Source organism: Carlito syrichta, unplaced genomic scaffold (assembly GCF_000164805.1).
Source record: "Carlito syrichta isolate Samal-C Ts95f unplaced genomic scaffold, Tarsius_syrichta-2.0.1 Scaffold303177, whole genome shotgun sequence".
In the NCBI taxonomy this organism is placed as follows: Eukaryota; Metazoa; Chordata; class Mammalia; order Primates; family Tarsiidae; genus Carlito; species Carlito syrichta.
Window position 1 is genome coordinate 342,922 of NW_007247273.1, and position 16,292 is coordinate 359,213.

At 42.0% G+C, this 16,292-nt stretch overlaps 1 protein-coding gene across 1 annotated transcript in view; it reads left to right on the forward strand.

Annotated features, from left to right (window-relative positions):
* LOC103260329 (S-adenosyl-L-methionine-dependent tRNA 4-demethylwyosine synthase) overlaps nt 1–16,292 on the forward strand; it is a 169,445-nt gene that overhangs the window by 6,188 nt on the left and 146,965 nt on the right. Inside the window, exons 4-6 of the mRNA XM_021712303.1 lie at nt 2,804–2,905; nt 5,392–5,586; nt 7,393–7,683. Coding sequence (XP_021567978.1) covers nt 2,804–2,905; nt 5,392–5,586; nt 7,393–7,683 — 588 coding nt within the window. The remainder of the gene's footprint in view (nt 1–2,803; nt 2,906–5,391; nt 5,587–7,392; nt 7,684–16,292) is intronic.

Below are 16,292 nucleotides of genomic sequence, written 5' to 3' on the forward strand. Positions count from 1 at the left end.
GCGAGTGAGAGAGAGAGAGAGAGAGAGAGAGAGAGAGAGAGAGAGAGAGAGAGAGAGAGAAAGAGAGAAAAAGAGGGAAGGAGAGAGAGAGTGAGAGAGCCAGCAAGAGAGTGGTGGGGACAGAGAGAGAAAGCAAGAGAGAGTTATGCAGGGGGAGGGGGTGTATTTATGGACCTTGCAGGGGCTGGTCAGTGCTGTGTTTGGGTTTTATTGGAGGAGACTATGAGGTAGTATTCCTATAGCAAGAGGTTGTTTGAGCACAGGTTTAAGTTTCGCGCGCAGGAAAAGCTGGAGTTTAGGGCCTTTGTGATCTTTGTTTGGTTCTATGTAGTGTTTAGCGCCATCTCGGGAGATACCCTTCTGACTGTTCCCTGCGCCTTTCACAGTCCACAAGACTGTCCCCACTTCAGACACCAGTTGCAAGTCCCAGCTATAAATCTGGGGTTTCCTCCTTCTCAGGTTTGATAGAATGACTCAGAACTCAGGGAATCACTTGACTTACGTTTATTGGTTTATTATCAAGGATACAACTCTGGAACAGCCAAATGGAAGAGATGCATAGGGCAAGGTCTGGAAGGGCAGGGATTGCGCACAACTTCCATACCTTCTCTGGACTTGTCTTCTCCCTAACACATGTTCACCAACCCGGAAGTCCCTGTTGTTTAGGGGCTTTTTGGGGGCCTTCATTACGTAGGAACGATGATGAAATCATTGGCAGTTGTTGATTAAACTCTTCTGTCTCCAGTCGTTGTGGCTGGGGGGGTGCTGAGTTTAATTTCTAAGTGGTTTGTTTTTTCTGCTAACAGCTTCCATCTTGAAGATACCAGAAGTCGTCTCATTAGCATGCAAAAGACAGTACATTCCAGGGTTTTAGGAGTTGTACAAAGGACAAAGACCAAATATTTATTTTTAGTGTATAGGCCTGTCCTGACCCTCCCTATGTAAAATAACAATTATCTTTCTACCTCTAATTCTTTATTCTTTCTTCTTCTCCTGATTTGTTTTCCTCGGTAACACTAGTCACTATATGATATACACTATTTTCTCATTTCTGTGTTTATTCTCTAGCCATTGAATATAAGCTTCTTGAGAGCAGGGACTGTATCTGTCTTGTTCACTGAATAATACAGTATTCCCCCTTATCTATGGGGCAATATGTTCCTCCAGTGGAAGACTGAAACCTCAGATAGTACCAAACTTTATATATGCTATGTTTTTTTTGATCTGATGACCAAGATGGCTACGAAGGAACTAAGAACCTGGTAGTTGTCTACAGTGTGGAGATGCTACACAAAGGCGGATTCATATCGTGGGTGGGATGAAGTGGGTGATGAGAGATTTTATCATGCTTCTTAGAATGACATGCAGTTTAAAACTTGTGAATTGTTTATTTATGAAATTTTTCCTTTTCTTTTCTTTGAGTTGGTGTTTCATTCTGTCGCCTAGGCTGGAGTGCAGTGGCACACTCACGGCTACCCCAGCGTCGACCTGCTGGACTCTGGTGATCCTTCCACCTCAGCCTTCCAAGTAGCCGGAACTACAGGTGTGCACTACCATGCCCGGCTAATTTTTGATTATTGTAGAGATGAGGTCTCGCCAAGTTGCCCAGTCTGGTCTCGAACCTGTGGGCTCAGGCGATCTGCTCGTCTTGGCCTCTCAAAGTGCTGGGATTACAGGCTGAGCCACTGAGCCTGGCCTGTTTTTTTTTTGAGTCTGAGTCTCACTCTGTTGCTGAAATGCAGTCACACACTCACAGCTACTGCAGCCTCCATCTGCTGGGCTCAGATGATCCTTCCGCTTCAGCTTCCAAGTAGCTGGAACTTAAGGTGTGCGCCACCACGACCAGCTAATTTTTTTATTTATTGTAGAGACGAGGACTCACCAAGTTGCCTAGGCTGGTCTTTAACACCTGGGCTCATGCAATCCTCTTGCCTAGTCCTCCCAAAGTGTTGGGATTACAGGCGTGAGCCACTGCGCCCAGGTGGAATTTTTCATGTAATGTTTGGGCTGTGGTCGACTGTAGGTAACTGCAATCTTGGAAAGCGAAACTTTGTATAAGGAGGGACTATTGCATTGCCCAGAACTGAGACTAGCGTGGGAGATGCCCAATAAATAAATTAGCTTTAGCTAATAGCTTTTGCAGGTAGGCAGTCAAGTGTTAAGAATACCAAGCAAAAAAGAAGAGGGCCTTTTTTGTGGTGTCAACATCTGGCTAGAAGTTTTAGTCTTCCCCAAACATTTGGCTCACTTGTTTGGAGAAGAACTGGCAGGTGTTTTGCTTGGAGATAAATGTAAAGTGTTGCCTAGGCTCTCTGACCTGTGTGCATTCTATACACAAATTGTTGACTAATTAGCTCTTTTCTGATCCATGTTTCCTTTCTATCTTTTGTTATAGTGGCCGATTCTGATTGCTGCGCCTCTCAGGTTCTGTGTGAACTCTTCCCTAGAGCTTTCTCCTATCTGTCAAACTGCTTCTATTTATATTCCCCATTCTCCTTAACTCTTCACTGGTTTTCTTTTTGGTACTTTTATATGTTTATTCTCGTGGAATGAAACATCTGGAACGTTAAAAAGCAAATTTGGGTTTGGTCCTATGAACACTCTTACAGAGTGAAAACAACATGATTGAATGATTGATCTCTATAACGTTGCTTGAGAAAATGAAAATAGTATTTGTGTTCAAGATGATAAACACCAGTCACTGAAAAAGTTTTTCTTGAGGAATGCCACATTCACTTGCTGACAGGGATAAATGAGGTCTATATTTTGCTTGTTGAAGACTTTGATTTTTTTTTCCTACTAGAAATTTGCAGCAATTCTTGCCGATGCAGTTACCTCCCTAGACCTGCCTGTGGCAATTATTAATCTGAAAGAATATGATCCAGATGATCATCTGGTAGAAGAGGTTGGTAATTATTTCATTTTTTTCTTTCATCAAAACTCTCAAGTTTAATTGACCTCCTGTCTTCTGGGTTAAGTAGAATCTTCAGAATAAATTTAATTTTCAGGCTAAGAGATTTCAGTTGGTTGAGTTTTCAGCATGAATCAGACATGGTAAATGTGTCATGCCATGTGTGATGGCGTGTGGGACCTGCACCTGTGGCGTGTTAGATTCTACTTGGGCGGGGGTAGGGGGTGGAAAAACTTGGGTGGTTTGAATTTCCCTCTTTCCCCTCCTATTAATCTCATAATTAAGGGAGGGTTTGTGATTGACGGCAGTGTGCTGTGCACGTGGATCATGGGTAATCCTACCAAAAGGTCAGGAGCAGAAAGAATATGGGTTTTGGAGTTAGAGAAATCTTTTATTAGTGGTGTGTCCTCAAGGCATGATTTAACATCCCTGAGGGTTTAATTTCTTCACCTGACATATGCCCCTCCCCCTCCACCAGTCACGTCTTGGCTAGGGAATTTTGCCTTACAGCAGTGGTTCTCCTAATGTGGTCCCTAAGCCAGCATCTCCTGTGAATTTGTGGGAGAGGCACATTCTCAGGTCTTGGCCTAGCCTAGCTTTGTTTTAACAGCGCTCTGGGTGATTCTACTGCAGCTAAAGTTGGAGAAGCAGTTAGAGCAGGGGTCATACTTTTAGGTGAAGGGCCAGGGAGTAAATATCCCTAGCTTTGTTGGTCAAGCGGCTACTCAGTTCTGCCACTGAGGGCACAAAACAGCCATAGGCAACACGTAAGTAAATGAGTGTGGCTGTGTACCAATGAAACTATCTAAAAAAACAGGCAGCAGCCGGATGTGATGGCTCATACCTGTAATCCCAGTACTTTGGGAGGCAGAGGTGAGAGGATTGTCTGAACCTATGGGTTCAGGTTCAAGACCAGCCTGGGCAACATGGCAAGACCTCATCTCTACAGTAAATCAAAAAATTAGCTGGACATGGTGGTGCAAGCCTGTAGTTCCAGCTACTTGGAAGACTGAAGCAGAAGAATTGCCTGAGCCTAGCAGGTTGAGGGTGTGGTGACTGTGAGTGTGCCACTGCACTCCAGTCTGTGCGACAGAGTGAGATTCTGATTCAAAAGAAAAAACAAAACAAAAAAAAACAGGCAGTAAGCCAGATTTGGCTTGTGGGATGTAGTTTTCCAGTCCCTTCTTAGTGGATACATGTTTTAACTGTAACTCTGTCCATTTTTTTTCTCCCCCAGGAAAGCATTGGAGTGCAAATTACTGAGCTTAAATCTGCGCTAAATTATTTGTGAAAATTATTAGCAAACTTTTATCATTATAAGAGATTACTCATAACTTACCTTGTGACTTAGAACTTTTTTTTTTACTCTTTTAAAAAAATTATTAGTTTTGAAGATGTGGGGTACAATTCTGGGTTAGGTATACAGATGTTCATTATGCAGGTACCCTTGTTGATGAAGTGTGCCCCCACTTCTGGAACTGTTAGGATATATTCAAGCAGATAGGCTAGCAGGACAGGATATACAAGTTGAGAATCCCTAATCCAAAAATGTGAAATTCTAAATGCTCCAAAATCCAAAACTTTTTGAATGCAGACATGATACCATAAGTAGAAAATTCCACGCCTCACCTCATGCGATGGGTCACCGTCAAAAATGCAGTTAAAACTTTGTTTTGTGCACAAAAAATTTTTTTATTTTTTTATTTTTTTTTGAGTTAGAGTCTCACTCTGTTGCTCAGACTGGAGTGCAGTGGCCGCTCCTGGCCACCGCAGCCTCGACCTGCAGGGCTCCGGCAATCCTTCCGGCTCAGCCTTTCCAGTAGCTGGAATTACTGGCCTGGCTAATTTTTTGATTTATTATAGAGATGAGGTCTCACCAAGTTGCCCAGGCGGGTCTTGAACCCACGGGCTCAGGCAATCCACTCACTTCAGCCTCCCAAGGCACAGGATTACAGGCTGAGCCACCAAGCCCGGCTTGTGCACAAAATTATTAAAAATATTGTATAAAATTGCTGTTAGGCTTTGTGTATAGGGTGTATATGTAACATAAATGAATCTTGTGTTTCGACTTGAGTCCCATTCCCATGGTATCTTATTACGTGTATGCAAATATTCCAAAACCTGCAAAAAATCTGAAATCTAGAACACTTCTGGTCTTAAGTATTTTGGATAAGGGGGTCTCAGTCTGCATTTTGTTTCCCTATGTAGATGATAGTGCTAAGTGTTGAGTTACTTTATATTTAAAAAGTTTGTTGCTTTAATTTTTTAGGTAATTTTTTTCTCTGTATTTTTTCTTGAATGATTTGGATTTTTTTTTCAATATGTCAAATCAGAGATGATAAGAATTTGCAGTCTGAAAAATGGAATGGAGTATATGACAAAGGCTGTCAGGAGGTATGCTGGCCAGAATAAGGCACTGGTTTTTCCAGTTTATATCTTCAATATTCTTCTAAAATAATTACTTTCTTGGTTTTGGTTAGGTTACCAGTAAAAATGTCTGTGCCTTCCTGGTTGCGACATATACTGATGGCCGTCCAACTGAAAGTGCTGAGTGGTTCTGCAAGTGGCTAGAGGAAGCATCCAGTGATTTTCGATTTGGCAAGACTTACCTGAGGGGTATGAGATATGCTGTATTTGGCTTGGGAAATTCTGCCTATGAGAGCCACTTCAACAAGGTAGGCTTATGTTAAATTATAGGGATAAATTCTCCTTCAATTAAATACACATACACAACATATGCATCTCTGTGAAATAATTTGATGCTTAGCAATACATTTCTTGTGTTATTCCTTATGGCTATAAATTGCTATATATTCAAAGTTGGTATAAAGTAGGTTCTCAGTAAATTTTTGCTGACTAAAATGAACAAGTGTGTCTCATATTGTCTAGTGTCTTAGTGGTCTGGGCTCCTGGTCCCCAGGCAGGGCCTTGTAGATCGATGATCTCTGAGTCTTTGGACTTTCTCAACTGCCTGATCCGTTGTTGAATAACCTTTATTGCTTGAGCTCTTAATACAAGTGACCTCATTTTCCTTAAATCATTAATTTTTAAAGGAAAACAGAGGAAAAACATTCACTGCCTTTTATGTATGAGGGAGACCCCCAAATATTTGGAATTATTTTTTGGAGGGCAGGCTTCTAGTACAGGCTTTCTCTGCTAGGTAAGTATCCTAGAACTCCATTGGCATTGGTATACTAGCTAGCATTGTTGTGAGAGGCTGTGTTCGGCTTCGGTGAATTTTCTTTGGAGATTCTTTCAGTGCATTTGTCCATTTCATGATGAATGATTTACGAGTGCACCTGCCCACACCGGGCTGAGTGTTCAACAGTTTTTGACCCAAAACAGCCTGACCCTCATGCCCTACCCACCCTATTCACCTGATCTTGCCCCAAGCGACTTTTTTGTTTGTTTGTTTCCCTGATGAAAAAAGTCCTCAAAGGGAAATGTTTTGCCAGTGTGGAAGAGATGAAACAAAAAATGGCAGAAGCATTAAAAGCCATCCAAATTGACAAGCTCAAGAACTGTTTTGAGCAGTGGTCAGAGTGTTTCCATGGGTGTAGTGCATCAAACGGAGAGTACTTTGAAGGTGACTGAAGTTTTAAACATGTGAGAATACACAATCTTTTATACATAAATTCTGTTTTTTTGAGTACCCCTACATAATAACACATCAAAGTTTTTGATTTGTTTTCCTGGCCCTTTTTTCTAAATGAAATTAAGTTGACTCCTTTTCTTTTGCATCCTGTTCTCTGCACTTAAAAAAACAAAATGGGAACCTCTTAGTTTCTAAGGGGTTTGCATGTGTAACCCTCTCTAGAGATGGACTTTGCCTGGCTTGCCTGTCTTCAGCTGAGTGTGAGAGATGGTGGAGGTGGAGAGCTTCCTTTAAGCTTGTTTTCATTCAGTTTGTTATGTCCCGATGTAGATTTCCCCTCATATTGTCAAAGGAATTAGGTTAAGGATGGGAAAATGCAGATACGTAAATATTTTGTTTAATGCCTTGCCACTCAGGAAGCCTGTTACATTTTTAACTGTGCTTCTTGATTACCCCTGTGCCTCAGCTTCATCGCTTTATCACAATGAAATAAATTTTGAGGTTTATGAAATCATGAGTCTTGCCAAATTGATTACATCTGCACTTTATTACTTAATGGGATTCAGCCCCATAGGCTTTGTTATGTTTTTGGAACTAATTAGTTTTTTAATGCATATTCACACTGACCATAATTTAGAGTGGTAGTTTTCAAATTCTTTTTCCATTATTAACCTTTTGTGTGTCTCTTTGTTTAAAAAAGTCTTGTGCAGGAAATTAGAATATGTAAAATGCTGCCCTTCTGGGTCAAGGCTGGAGCTTGAAGGCCTGAATCCTTTTTGCTGAGCAGTTCTCTCTTCCTCAGCAGCAGCCCATGACCGGGGCCCCAGAAGAAAACCTCTGATTTGAAGGGTTGTGTGTCTAGCTCATCTATCTCTGTCTCTTGCAGGTTGGCAAAAATGTTGATAAGTGGCTCTGGATGCTTGGTGCTCATCGTGTGCTGACTCGTGGGGAGGGTGACAGCGACGTGGTTAAAAGCAAGCATGGTAGCATCGAAGCCGACTTCAGAACTTGGAAGACCAAGTTCATCTCCCAGTTGCAGGCACTGCAGAAAGGAGAGAAAAAAAAATCCTGTGGTGGCAACTGCAAGAAGGGCAAATGCGAATCTAATCAGCATGGCTCAGAAGAAATGGAGCCAGGGTCTCACGCTCAAGATGAATTACATCACAGAGGTACTGAGGTATGTAGCTTATGTTCATGTCTCACTGCTCTCCCTCTCTGTTCGGAGGCACCAAACTTGACGTCTCCCCCAGAAACCATCTCATTGGCTTTTGGTTAGAAGGAAGATCTGAAACTCATGTAGTGGTGTTTCAAAGAGAGTGCGACCGTAGGAACTAAGCCATATTGTGCTAGATGCTTTCTGATATCTTGTCTTTAGTCATTGCATTGTTAGAGTCAGGTAGATTTTTATTTTTTTTATTTTAAAATTTGAGTCGTATTCTGTCGCCCAGGCTGGAGTGCAGTGTCACTCTCCAGGCCACCACAGCCTCAACCTGCTGGACTCAGGTGATCCTTCTGCCTCAGCCTTCCAAGTATCTGGACCCATAGGCATGCACCACCATGCCCGGCTAATTTTTGGTTTATTATAGAGGTGAGATCTTGACATATTGCTCAGGTTGGTCTTGAACCCCTGAGCTCAGGCTATTCTCTTGCCTCTGCCTCTCAAAGTGCGGGATTACAGGCGTGAGCTACTGTGCTCAACTTAGAGTCAGGTAGATTTCTACCACATTTTGCAGGTTAAAGAACAGAGGCTCAGAGAAGTTAAATATATCCCAGACTGAGCTCATATCTCATTATGCACAGATCACATGTTCCTCCTGACTTAAATGACTCCACTAGTCACTCAGACTGAAGACTGTAAGTCACCCTAGATTCATCTCTTTCTTCCCTCACATTCTAAACATTTCTCTTTCTTCCTTCTTTAAATATCCCAGTTCCTTTGCAGCTCATGTCTTCAAGCTGTAACACTTCTGCCATCTTCACAGCTGTTATCTTTTGGCCACCTGGTCACTGGTATAATTCAGCAACAACTTTAAATCCTGACTGTTTTTTTTCTCAACTCCTGTTTCTATTATTCTTCTTTGTGACTATGACATTCATGTAGATGATTTATTCAACACCCTGGCCTGTCAGTTTTCTGACCTTCATACCTTCAGCAGCGGTTTTCTTCACTGACCTTGATCTCTCCCTTCTTGGTCATATCTAAAATTCAAGCTTCTGAGAGTCCTACTGTGACCTCACCTTGGGGCCCCTACTTTAGACTTCTTTTGAGCCTATTCCTTTTTCACTGGATAGTAGAAACTGTTTACTTCCCTTCCCTCCTTAACCCTAGTTAAGATTTTTTTTTAATGCTCACTCTGTAATAAGCATCTTTAATTGCCTTGCCTCTTACTTGCTTTTCTAACCTGACTGACCAAACATCAAGCCAGGTTAAAACCTACTATCTGCCTGCCTGTGCCTGCTGGTTACTGTTTCACTACAGATTCACAACACAGGCTCAAGTGTGTACTCAGAACTGCCCACCAGACTCACAGTATTCCATTTTAAGTTCCCCTTCTCACTCTCCAGGATGACTGATACTGTTTTCCTTCCTACCCTTTTTTCCAGCTCTCATCTGAAGCCATCATAGAGAAACTCTTGTGATTTTCCCAGCCCATCTACAAATCTCCATGATCTATACTGGCTCAGAAAACCTGGTTCCTGTCAAAGACTACTGTCTGTCCATGCTCTAGAATCAAGGATTGGGTTCCTTCATTTATCACTTTTCTCTCTACTGCATCATCAGTCTCTTCCTCTCTACTAGGTTGTTGCCATAAATATATAAACATGCTCTAGAATCACCTGTGTTTCAACAAACACAAAATACAGATCTTTATTTTACATCTTCCAGCTGATGATCTATTTCTCTTTTTCTTATCTGTCTTCACGCTTGCTGATTCTTTTGCTTCTCAAACCTGCTGTTGAAACATTCTAGTGAATTTTTTGGTTCAGTCATTGTACTTCTCAGCTCAAGAATTTCTTTGTGTTTCCTTTTTATAATTTCTGTAACTGTGTTGATATTCTCCATTTGTTGAGGCATTGTTCTCCTTCTTTCTTTTAGGTCTTTGTCTGTAGTTTCCCTTAGCTCTTTGAGCATATTTAAGACAGTTGAGTTACAGTGTTTTTCTAGTAAGTCCAGTGTCTGTGCTTTCTGAGGGGTAGTGTCGTAGTCAGTTTTGTGCTGCAATAGCAGAATACCTGAGACTAGGTAACTTATAAAGAACAGAAAGTTCTTTTCTCATAGTTCTAGAGGCCGCAAAGTCCAAGATCAAGGGGTTGGCATCTGGTGTCTGGTGAGGGTCTTCTTTACATTCTCACATATCAGGAGGTGGAAGGGGAGAGCAAGCCTACTCCCAGAAGCCCTTTTTATAGTGACATTAATCCATTCATGAGAGGGGAGCCCTCATCACCTAAACATGTCCCAAAAGACTCCACCTCCCACCAGTGATGCATAGTAGACAGTTTCTGTTAATTTCCCCTGTGAGTAGGCCCTGACTTTTTGTTTCTTTGCCTTTTTTTTAATTAAAAAAGTGGAAAATTTAAATATTATAATATGTTAATTTTGGAAATCAGATCCTTTCTCCTCTTGAGGGTTTGTTTTTGAAGTTTATGTCTAGTCTAGTTTATTTTTGACTCTGGCTTTCTCTTACATTCTCCTCCTTTTAGCCTCTCCTTGACTTTACCTTCTCTTCCCCCTGTCCTCTGGGGCTGTCAGAAGGGGGTCTCCAGAGTTCAGCAGATAACTTTTAGCTCCATCTCTCACTTACCTCCTCCCTTTTTGGGTCATATTTGTCCTTTGTAAATTCCTTACATTTTGGCCAACTCTATGGTGCATTTAAAATTGGAATTTTAAAATATCAAGTTATTTACTTTTAGTTGTTTTCTGTGGGACAGTTGTTTCAGGTGTGTAATGGTGTCATATGGCTGGTGACAAAAGCCCCAGTCAGCTCTCACCTACTCCCATTTGGCTCTTCTGAGGTTCCTCTTTTCTACATCGTTGGTCATGTTATCAAGCCTGTGGGGGGGGGGAGAACCAAAAAAAGAAAAACTTTTTATCTGAAGAATGCAAACCCCTTTAAATGATCAGGTCCAGAGAGGCATTGGAATGAAACAGCAGTCACATTCCTCTCCCTTGAGCTAAATAATTATCTCTTGAAGCCACCTGTTATGTGGGCTCTAGACTAACTAATGCCAAGTGTCCATAAAATGCCATATGCTGAACACCACAACGCATACTCTGTGGTTCAACAGTGTATAGCCAATTACTAATCAATGTTTTTGTATCCGCCTACCCCTTGTTCCTTTTACCTTTAAGGATCTGCTTGTAACAAAAGCTGACAGAGCACTCTCCAGCTGGGCAACTGGGAAGTGTTTCCTGGGACAGCCATCCTCATTTTGGCTCAAGTAAACACTTAAATTGTATTCTGTGCCTCAGCCTCTTTCTTGTCAGTTGACATACTTCATTTTACTTGTTTCTCAGCAGCATTTGACATAGCAGACTCCTTTGAATCATTCTCCTCTTGTCTTTTATGACATCATTCTCATGGTTTTTTTTTTACTTGGGGTCTTCTTCCTTTATCCAGCCTCTAAATGTTTGGTGTTGGGTTACTTCTTTGTTGATTGTTTCTTGCTGGGTGATCTATCCAGTTTCATGGCTTTAAGCACTGTCTGTATGCAAGTTTTTCTCATATTTGTATTTCTGGCTCCAAGGTCTACCCTGAATTCTATTCTCTTATATGCAGCTGCCTCTTTAAAATGTGAACTTGGGTGTCTCCTAGGCTGTACTTCCAGTGTTTCCCATTTTAGTAAACAATACCCCCATCTCAGTTGCTTGAGAAAGAAACTTAAGAGTCAGGCTTGCTTCCTTTCTTTTCTACATTCCTGCATTTAATTCTTCAGTAAGTCTAGTTGGTTCTTTGTTTAAAGCAAGAGTCAGCAAACTTTTTGAAAAGGGCCAGCTAGTCAGTATTTTTTAGCTTTGTGGGCCATGTAGTTTCTGTTGCAACTATTTTTTTTTTGAATTGGAGTCTCACTCTGTTGCCCAGACTGGAGTGCAGTGACATGCTCCTGGCCACCGCAGCCTCAACCTGCTGGGCTCCGGCGATCCTTTCACCTCAGCCTTCCAAGTAGCTGGAACAACAGGCACACGCTACCATGCCTGGCTAATTTTTTTGATTTATTGTAGAGAGGAGGTCTCGCCAAGTTGCCCAGGCGGGTCTCGAACCCGCGGGCTCAGGCAATTCACTCACCTCAGCCTCCCAAAGCGCAGGATTACAGGCTGAGCCACTGAGCCCAGCCTTGTTGCAACTATTAACTGCCACTGTATCACAGAACTGTCACAGGAAATGTGTAAATGAATTGTCACATTGAGATTTGGTGTGAGGCTGGCCAGATTTGACCTGTGGACTGTAGTTTGCTGACTTCTGGCCTAACATACATTTTTTTTTTTTTTGAGTTGGAGTCTCACTCTGTCGCCCAGACTGGAGTGCAGTGGCCGCTCTCGGCCACCGCAGCCTCGACCTGCTAGGCTCCGGCAATCCTTCCTCCTCAGCCTTCCCAGTAGCCGGAATTATAGGCATGCGCTACCATGCCCGGCTGATTTTTTGATTTATTGTAGAGATAAATCACTGCCCAGGCGAGTCTCGAACCTGCAGGCTCAGGCAATCCACTCACCTCGGCCTCCCAAATGTGTGGGATTACAGGCTGAACCACCGAGCCTGGCTATATATCTTAAATCATTCATTTCCTTCCATACTGTTCACCTGCAAGTTCAAACCATATTTATTGACTAAACTGCTTTAGGAACCTCCTATCTGGTCTCTCCTCTTGTCTTTCTTTCATCTGTTCTGTACACAACATTCAGAGTAATCTTTTTTTTTTTGAGTTGGAGTCTCACTCGGTCACCCAGACTGGAGTGCAGTGGCCGCTCCTGGCCACCGCAGCCTCGACCTGCTGGGCTCCGGCAATCCTTCTGCCTCAGCCTTCCGAGTAGCCGGAATTACAGGCATGCGCTAGCACGCCTGGCTGATTTTTTTATTTATTGTAGAGATGAGGTCTCGCTGCCCAGGGGGGTCTCGAACCCGCGGGCTCAGGCAGTCCACTCACCTCGGTCTCCCAAAGGCGCAGGATTACGAGCCAGGCTAGAATAATCTTAAAAGCACAAATCAGATCATATTACTCTCCTGTTTAAAAGCCCAAAGTGATTTCCCGCTGTGCTTTCATAAAAGCCACATTCCTTAGCATGGCCTTAGCATCTAATCTGACTCTTAACTCACTGGCGATGCTGACACGAATTTACATCATTCCAAATTCTGTTCCTGGTTGCTGCTGACATGAATTTATGTCTTTGCAAATTCTGTTTCTGAATGCTGCAACATTGTCACATGTATGTGTTACTATATTTTGCTTGAAAATTGAATAGTGAGGCAAGGAGCGAAAGTTAATTGAGATAATTATCTGATATTGACTGCGTAATGTTGTTATTGATTTATGTAGTTGGTAAAAATTGCAAGTTGGTCATTTTTTGCAATTAGTGTTGTATACTTGTATTTTGATATTTCAGGGCTTTCATACTTCAATGTTATAAATAATTTACCATATAATTATGGAAAGTGAAGAAATATATGCTGATAAGATTTCTGAGGTCAAAGGTGAACCCAGTGAATTTATAAGTGATAGTGAGACAGATAGTGATGTAATGATGCAATGTAAATGAAGAAATATATACATAATACATATATGACATATATTTGGTTTATAATCAGAGTAAAAATACAAAGTGTAGAATGCTAGTCAAGTGGTATCTGAGGCAAATACTGGATATGTCTGCAACTTTCAGCTATATTGTGAAAAAGATGACAATTTAGAAAAGAATATTTCACTTGTGCTTAATGACAAGTTTGTGGCAACCAGGTGCAGATTTTTAAAAATTTTCACCTGCTCTCAGTATTAGGAAATTGAAAAATTTGTCGATCATGAATGTGTTAAATTTTTCCACCTTCATCCTATAGTTCTCTCTCTTCCTTACCTGGTTTCTTGGTGCTGAAAATATTTGTCGAGTGATAGAAGAGTGTGAATTGTCAGTCTTCTGCTCTCGTTAGTCTTTGGTTCAGGTCAGCATTTTCTCTTCCTTGTAATATTGCAGTAAGTTGTTCACAGTTATCTTTGTCTACAGTCTTGTCTGCCTTCAGTTATCTTCTTAGTCCCAAACAGACCACCTCAGAAGCTTTCCATTCTCTCTTTCTGGGACAGATAAGACCCTGGGCAGTCTGGTCCACATCTTTCTCTGTAGCACTTTCTCCCTGTGTTGTATGCTTTATTCTTTCTCTACTGGTAATCTCTATAGTTGCTGCGTGCCTCCTGCTACTTGCCTAAGTGACTTTTCTTACCACTTCCAGCAACTTTCCCACCTGGTTTCCTCTAGCCAGGCCAGTTTATTTAACCTTAACTTTTGACTCAGGCATCGCCTAGCAGGCAGCTTCCCAGACTCCGAGGATCGTTTTTGTGTTTTTAAACCCTTTCATTAAAGCATTGCTTAAGTATTTGTATCTATGCGTCTCTTACTGGATTGGAATCTCCCTGAGGACTGGGGGAATGTGTCACATTCATTTTCTAGCCATAGTGGCTACTATGAATTTTATCCAGTGTTTATCGAGGTGAACTTTTGAAGTTTCCCAGGGTCACAGAGCCAAGTTAATAGCAGTTGTGATCAGATTTTATTCGAAGACAAAATGGGTTTCTTTGGGAGGCAGTCAATTCCTGACATGAGATTTTCTGTCTGAAACTGTGAGGGTCTAAGGAGAAGTTATAAAGGAAAGTCTAGGACAGGGATTAGCAAACTGCCTCACGGGCCTGTTGCCTGTTTTTTTTTTAATATTTGGAAATACAGGCATGCTCATTCATTATTATTGTAGCGGCTTTTTTGTTTGAGTGGCAGAGCTATGTAGTTGAGACAGAGATTGTATGTTCCACAAGGTCAGAAATATTTATAATTTAGCCTTTTTTTTTTTTTTTTTTGAGTTGGACTCTCACTCTGTTGCACAGGTTTGAGTATAGCAGCACGATCATGACTACTGCAGTCTCTACCTGCTGGGCTCAGGTGATCCTTTTGCCTCAGCCTTCCAGGTAGGTGGGACTACAGGTGAGCGCCACCACGCCCAGCTAATTTTTTTGATTTATTGTAGATACTAGGTCTTGCCATGTTGCCCAGGCTAGTCTGGAACCCCTGGGTTCAGACAATCCGCTTGCCTCGGTCTCCCAAAATGCTGGCTGGGATTACAGGTATGAGCCACCATACCTTTACACTATTTAGCCTTTTATGGGAAACATTTACTTTCCTGTAGTTTAGGATATGATGGGGAGATTGGACTAGATAATTCCTGATGTCTCTTTATGCCTAAAATTCTGATAGTAATTGGAAATGAGGCCAGGTGCAGAGTGGCTCATACCTGTAATGTGATTTGGGATTAGCAGCTCTTTAGAGAAAAGGATGAAGGCTGTTCGTATACTTGCCAGCACTTTGGTAGGCTGAAGTGGGAGGATTGATTGAGGCCAGGAGTTTGAGACCAGCCTGAGCAACACAGAAAGAGCCTGTCTACAGAAAATAAAATATACAGCCAGGCGTGGTACCATGTGCCTGTAGTCCCAGCTATTGGGAGGTCAAGACGGGAGGATAGCTTAACCTCAGGAGTTTGAGGTTGCACTGAGCTATGATTGTGCCACTGCACTCCAGCTTGGGCAACAGAGCAAGGCACTGTCTCAAGGAAAAAAAACAAGAAAGAAATGTATTTTAAATGAGGTGATAGGATCATAGGACACATTGGCAATACTGGTTTTTATTATAATTCCAGGAAAATAAATAAATACATCAGAAGAGCCAATATTGTATATACTCTTTTTTTTTTTTTTTGAGTTGGAGTCTCACTCTGTCATCCAGACTGGAGTGCAGTAGCTGCTCCTGGCCACCACAGCCTCGACCCGCTGGGCTCCGGTGATCATTCCGACTCAGCCTTCTAAGTAGCTGGAACTACAGGTGCGCGCTACCACGCCCAGCTAATTTTTTTGATTTATTGTAGAGATGAGGTCTCGCCAAGTTGCCCAGGCAGGTCTCGAACCCGCGAGCTCAGGCAATTCGCTCACCTCAGCCTCCCAAAGCGCTGGATTACAGGCTGAGCCACCGAGCCCGGCTTGTATATATTCTTAAATGCTTAGATCCACTGGTCGGAAAACACTGGGCTAGATGATGTAAAAGACTGACTAATTTTTGGAAAGTATGTTTCAGGTGGTGTTCTCATTTCTGTCTTTGATAGTCTGGATGTGAGACTAGGAGATGAGTGTAGTGTTAACTGGCAGATTTTCTGTTGAAGCTTCACCTTAGTAAAGAACACCTCCATATACCTATTTCTGGAAATGGTTTATTTTGAATCTGGAAACAAGGCAGAGAAGACTCTACTCATTTATGGACAAAGCAAAACATATACCAGTGAACCCGTCACAGCCCTGCTTCTGTAGTAGCAGGCCTAGTTTAAAATAGGAGATGATAAGACCATCCATGATTTTCCCATCATCTGGGGCATGAACAGTAGAGGGGCTGTTTTATTTTGAATTGACTGCTTGATCAGCACCTATCAGTCTGACTGTGTAACATATCTGTTATACTGTGGGGCTTATTGCCTGGCACATGAAGGTTATTGACATCATGCTTCTTTTAACTTAAAAGTGATCCTTGAGTTTATCAGAAAGTGTCTGCTG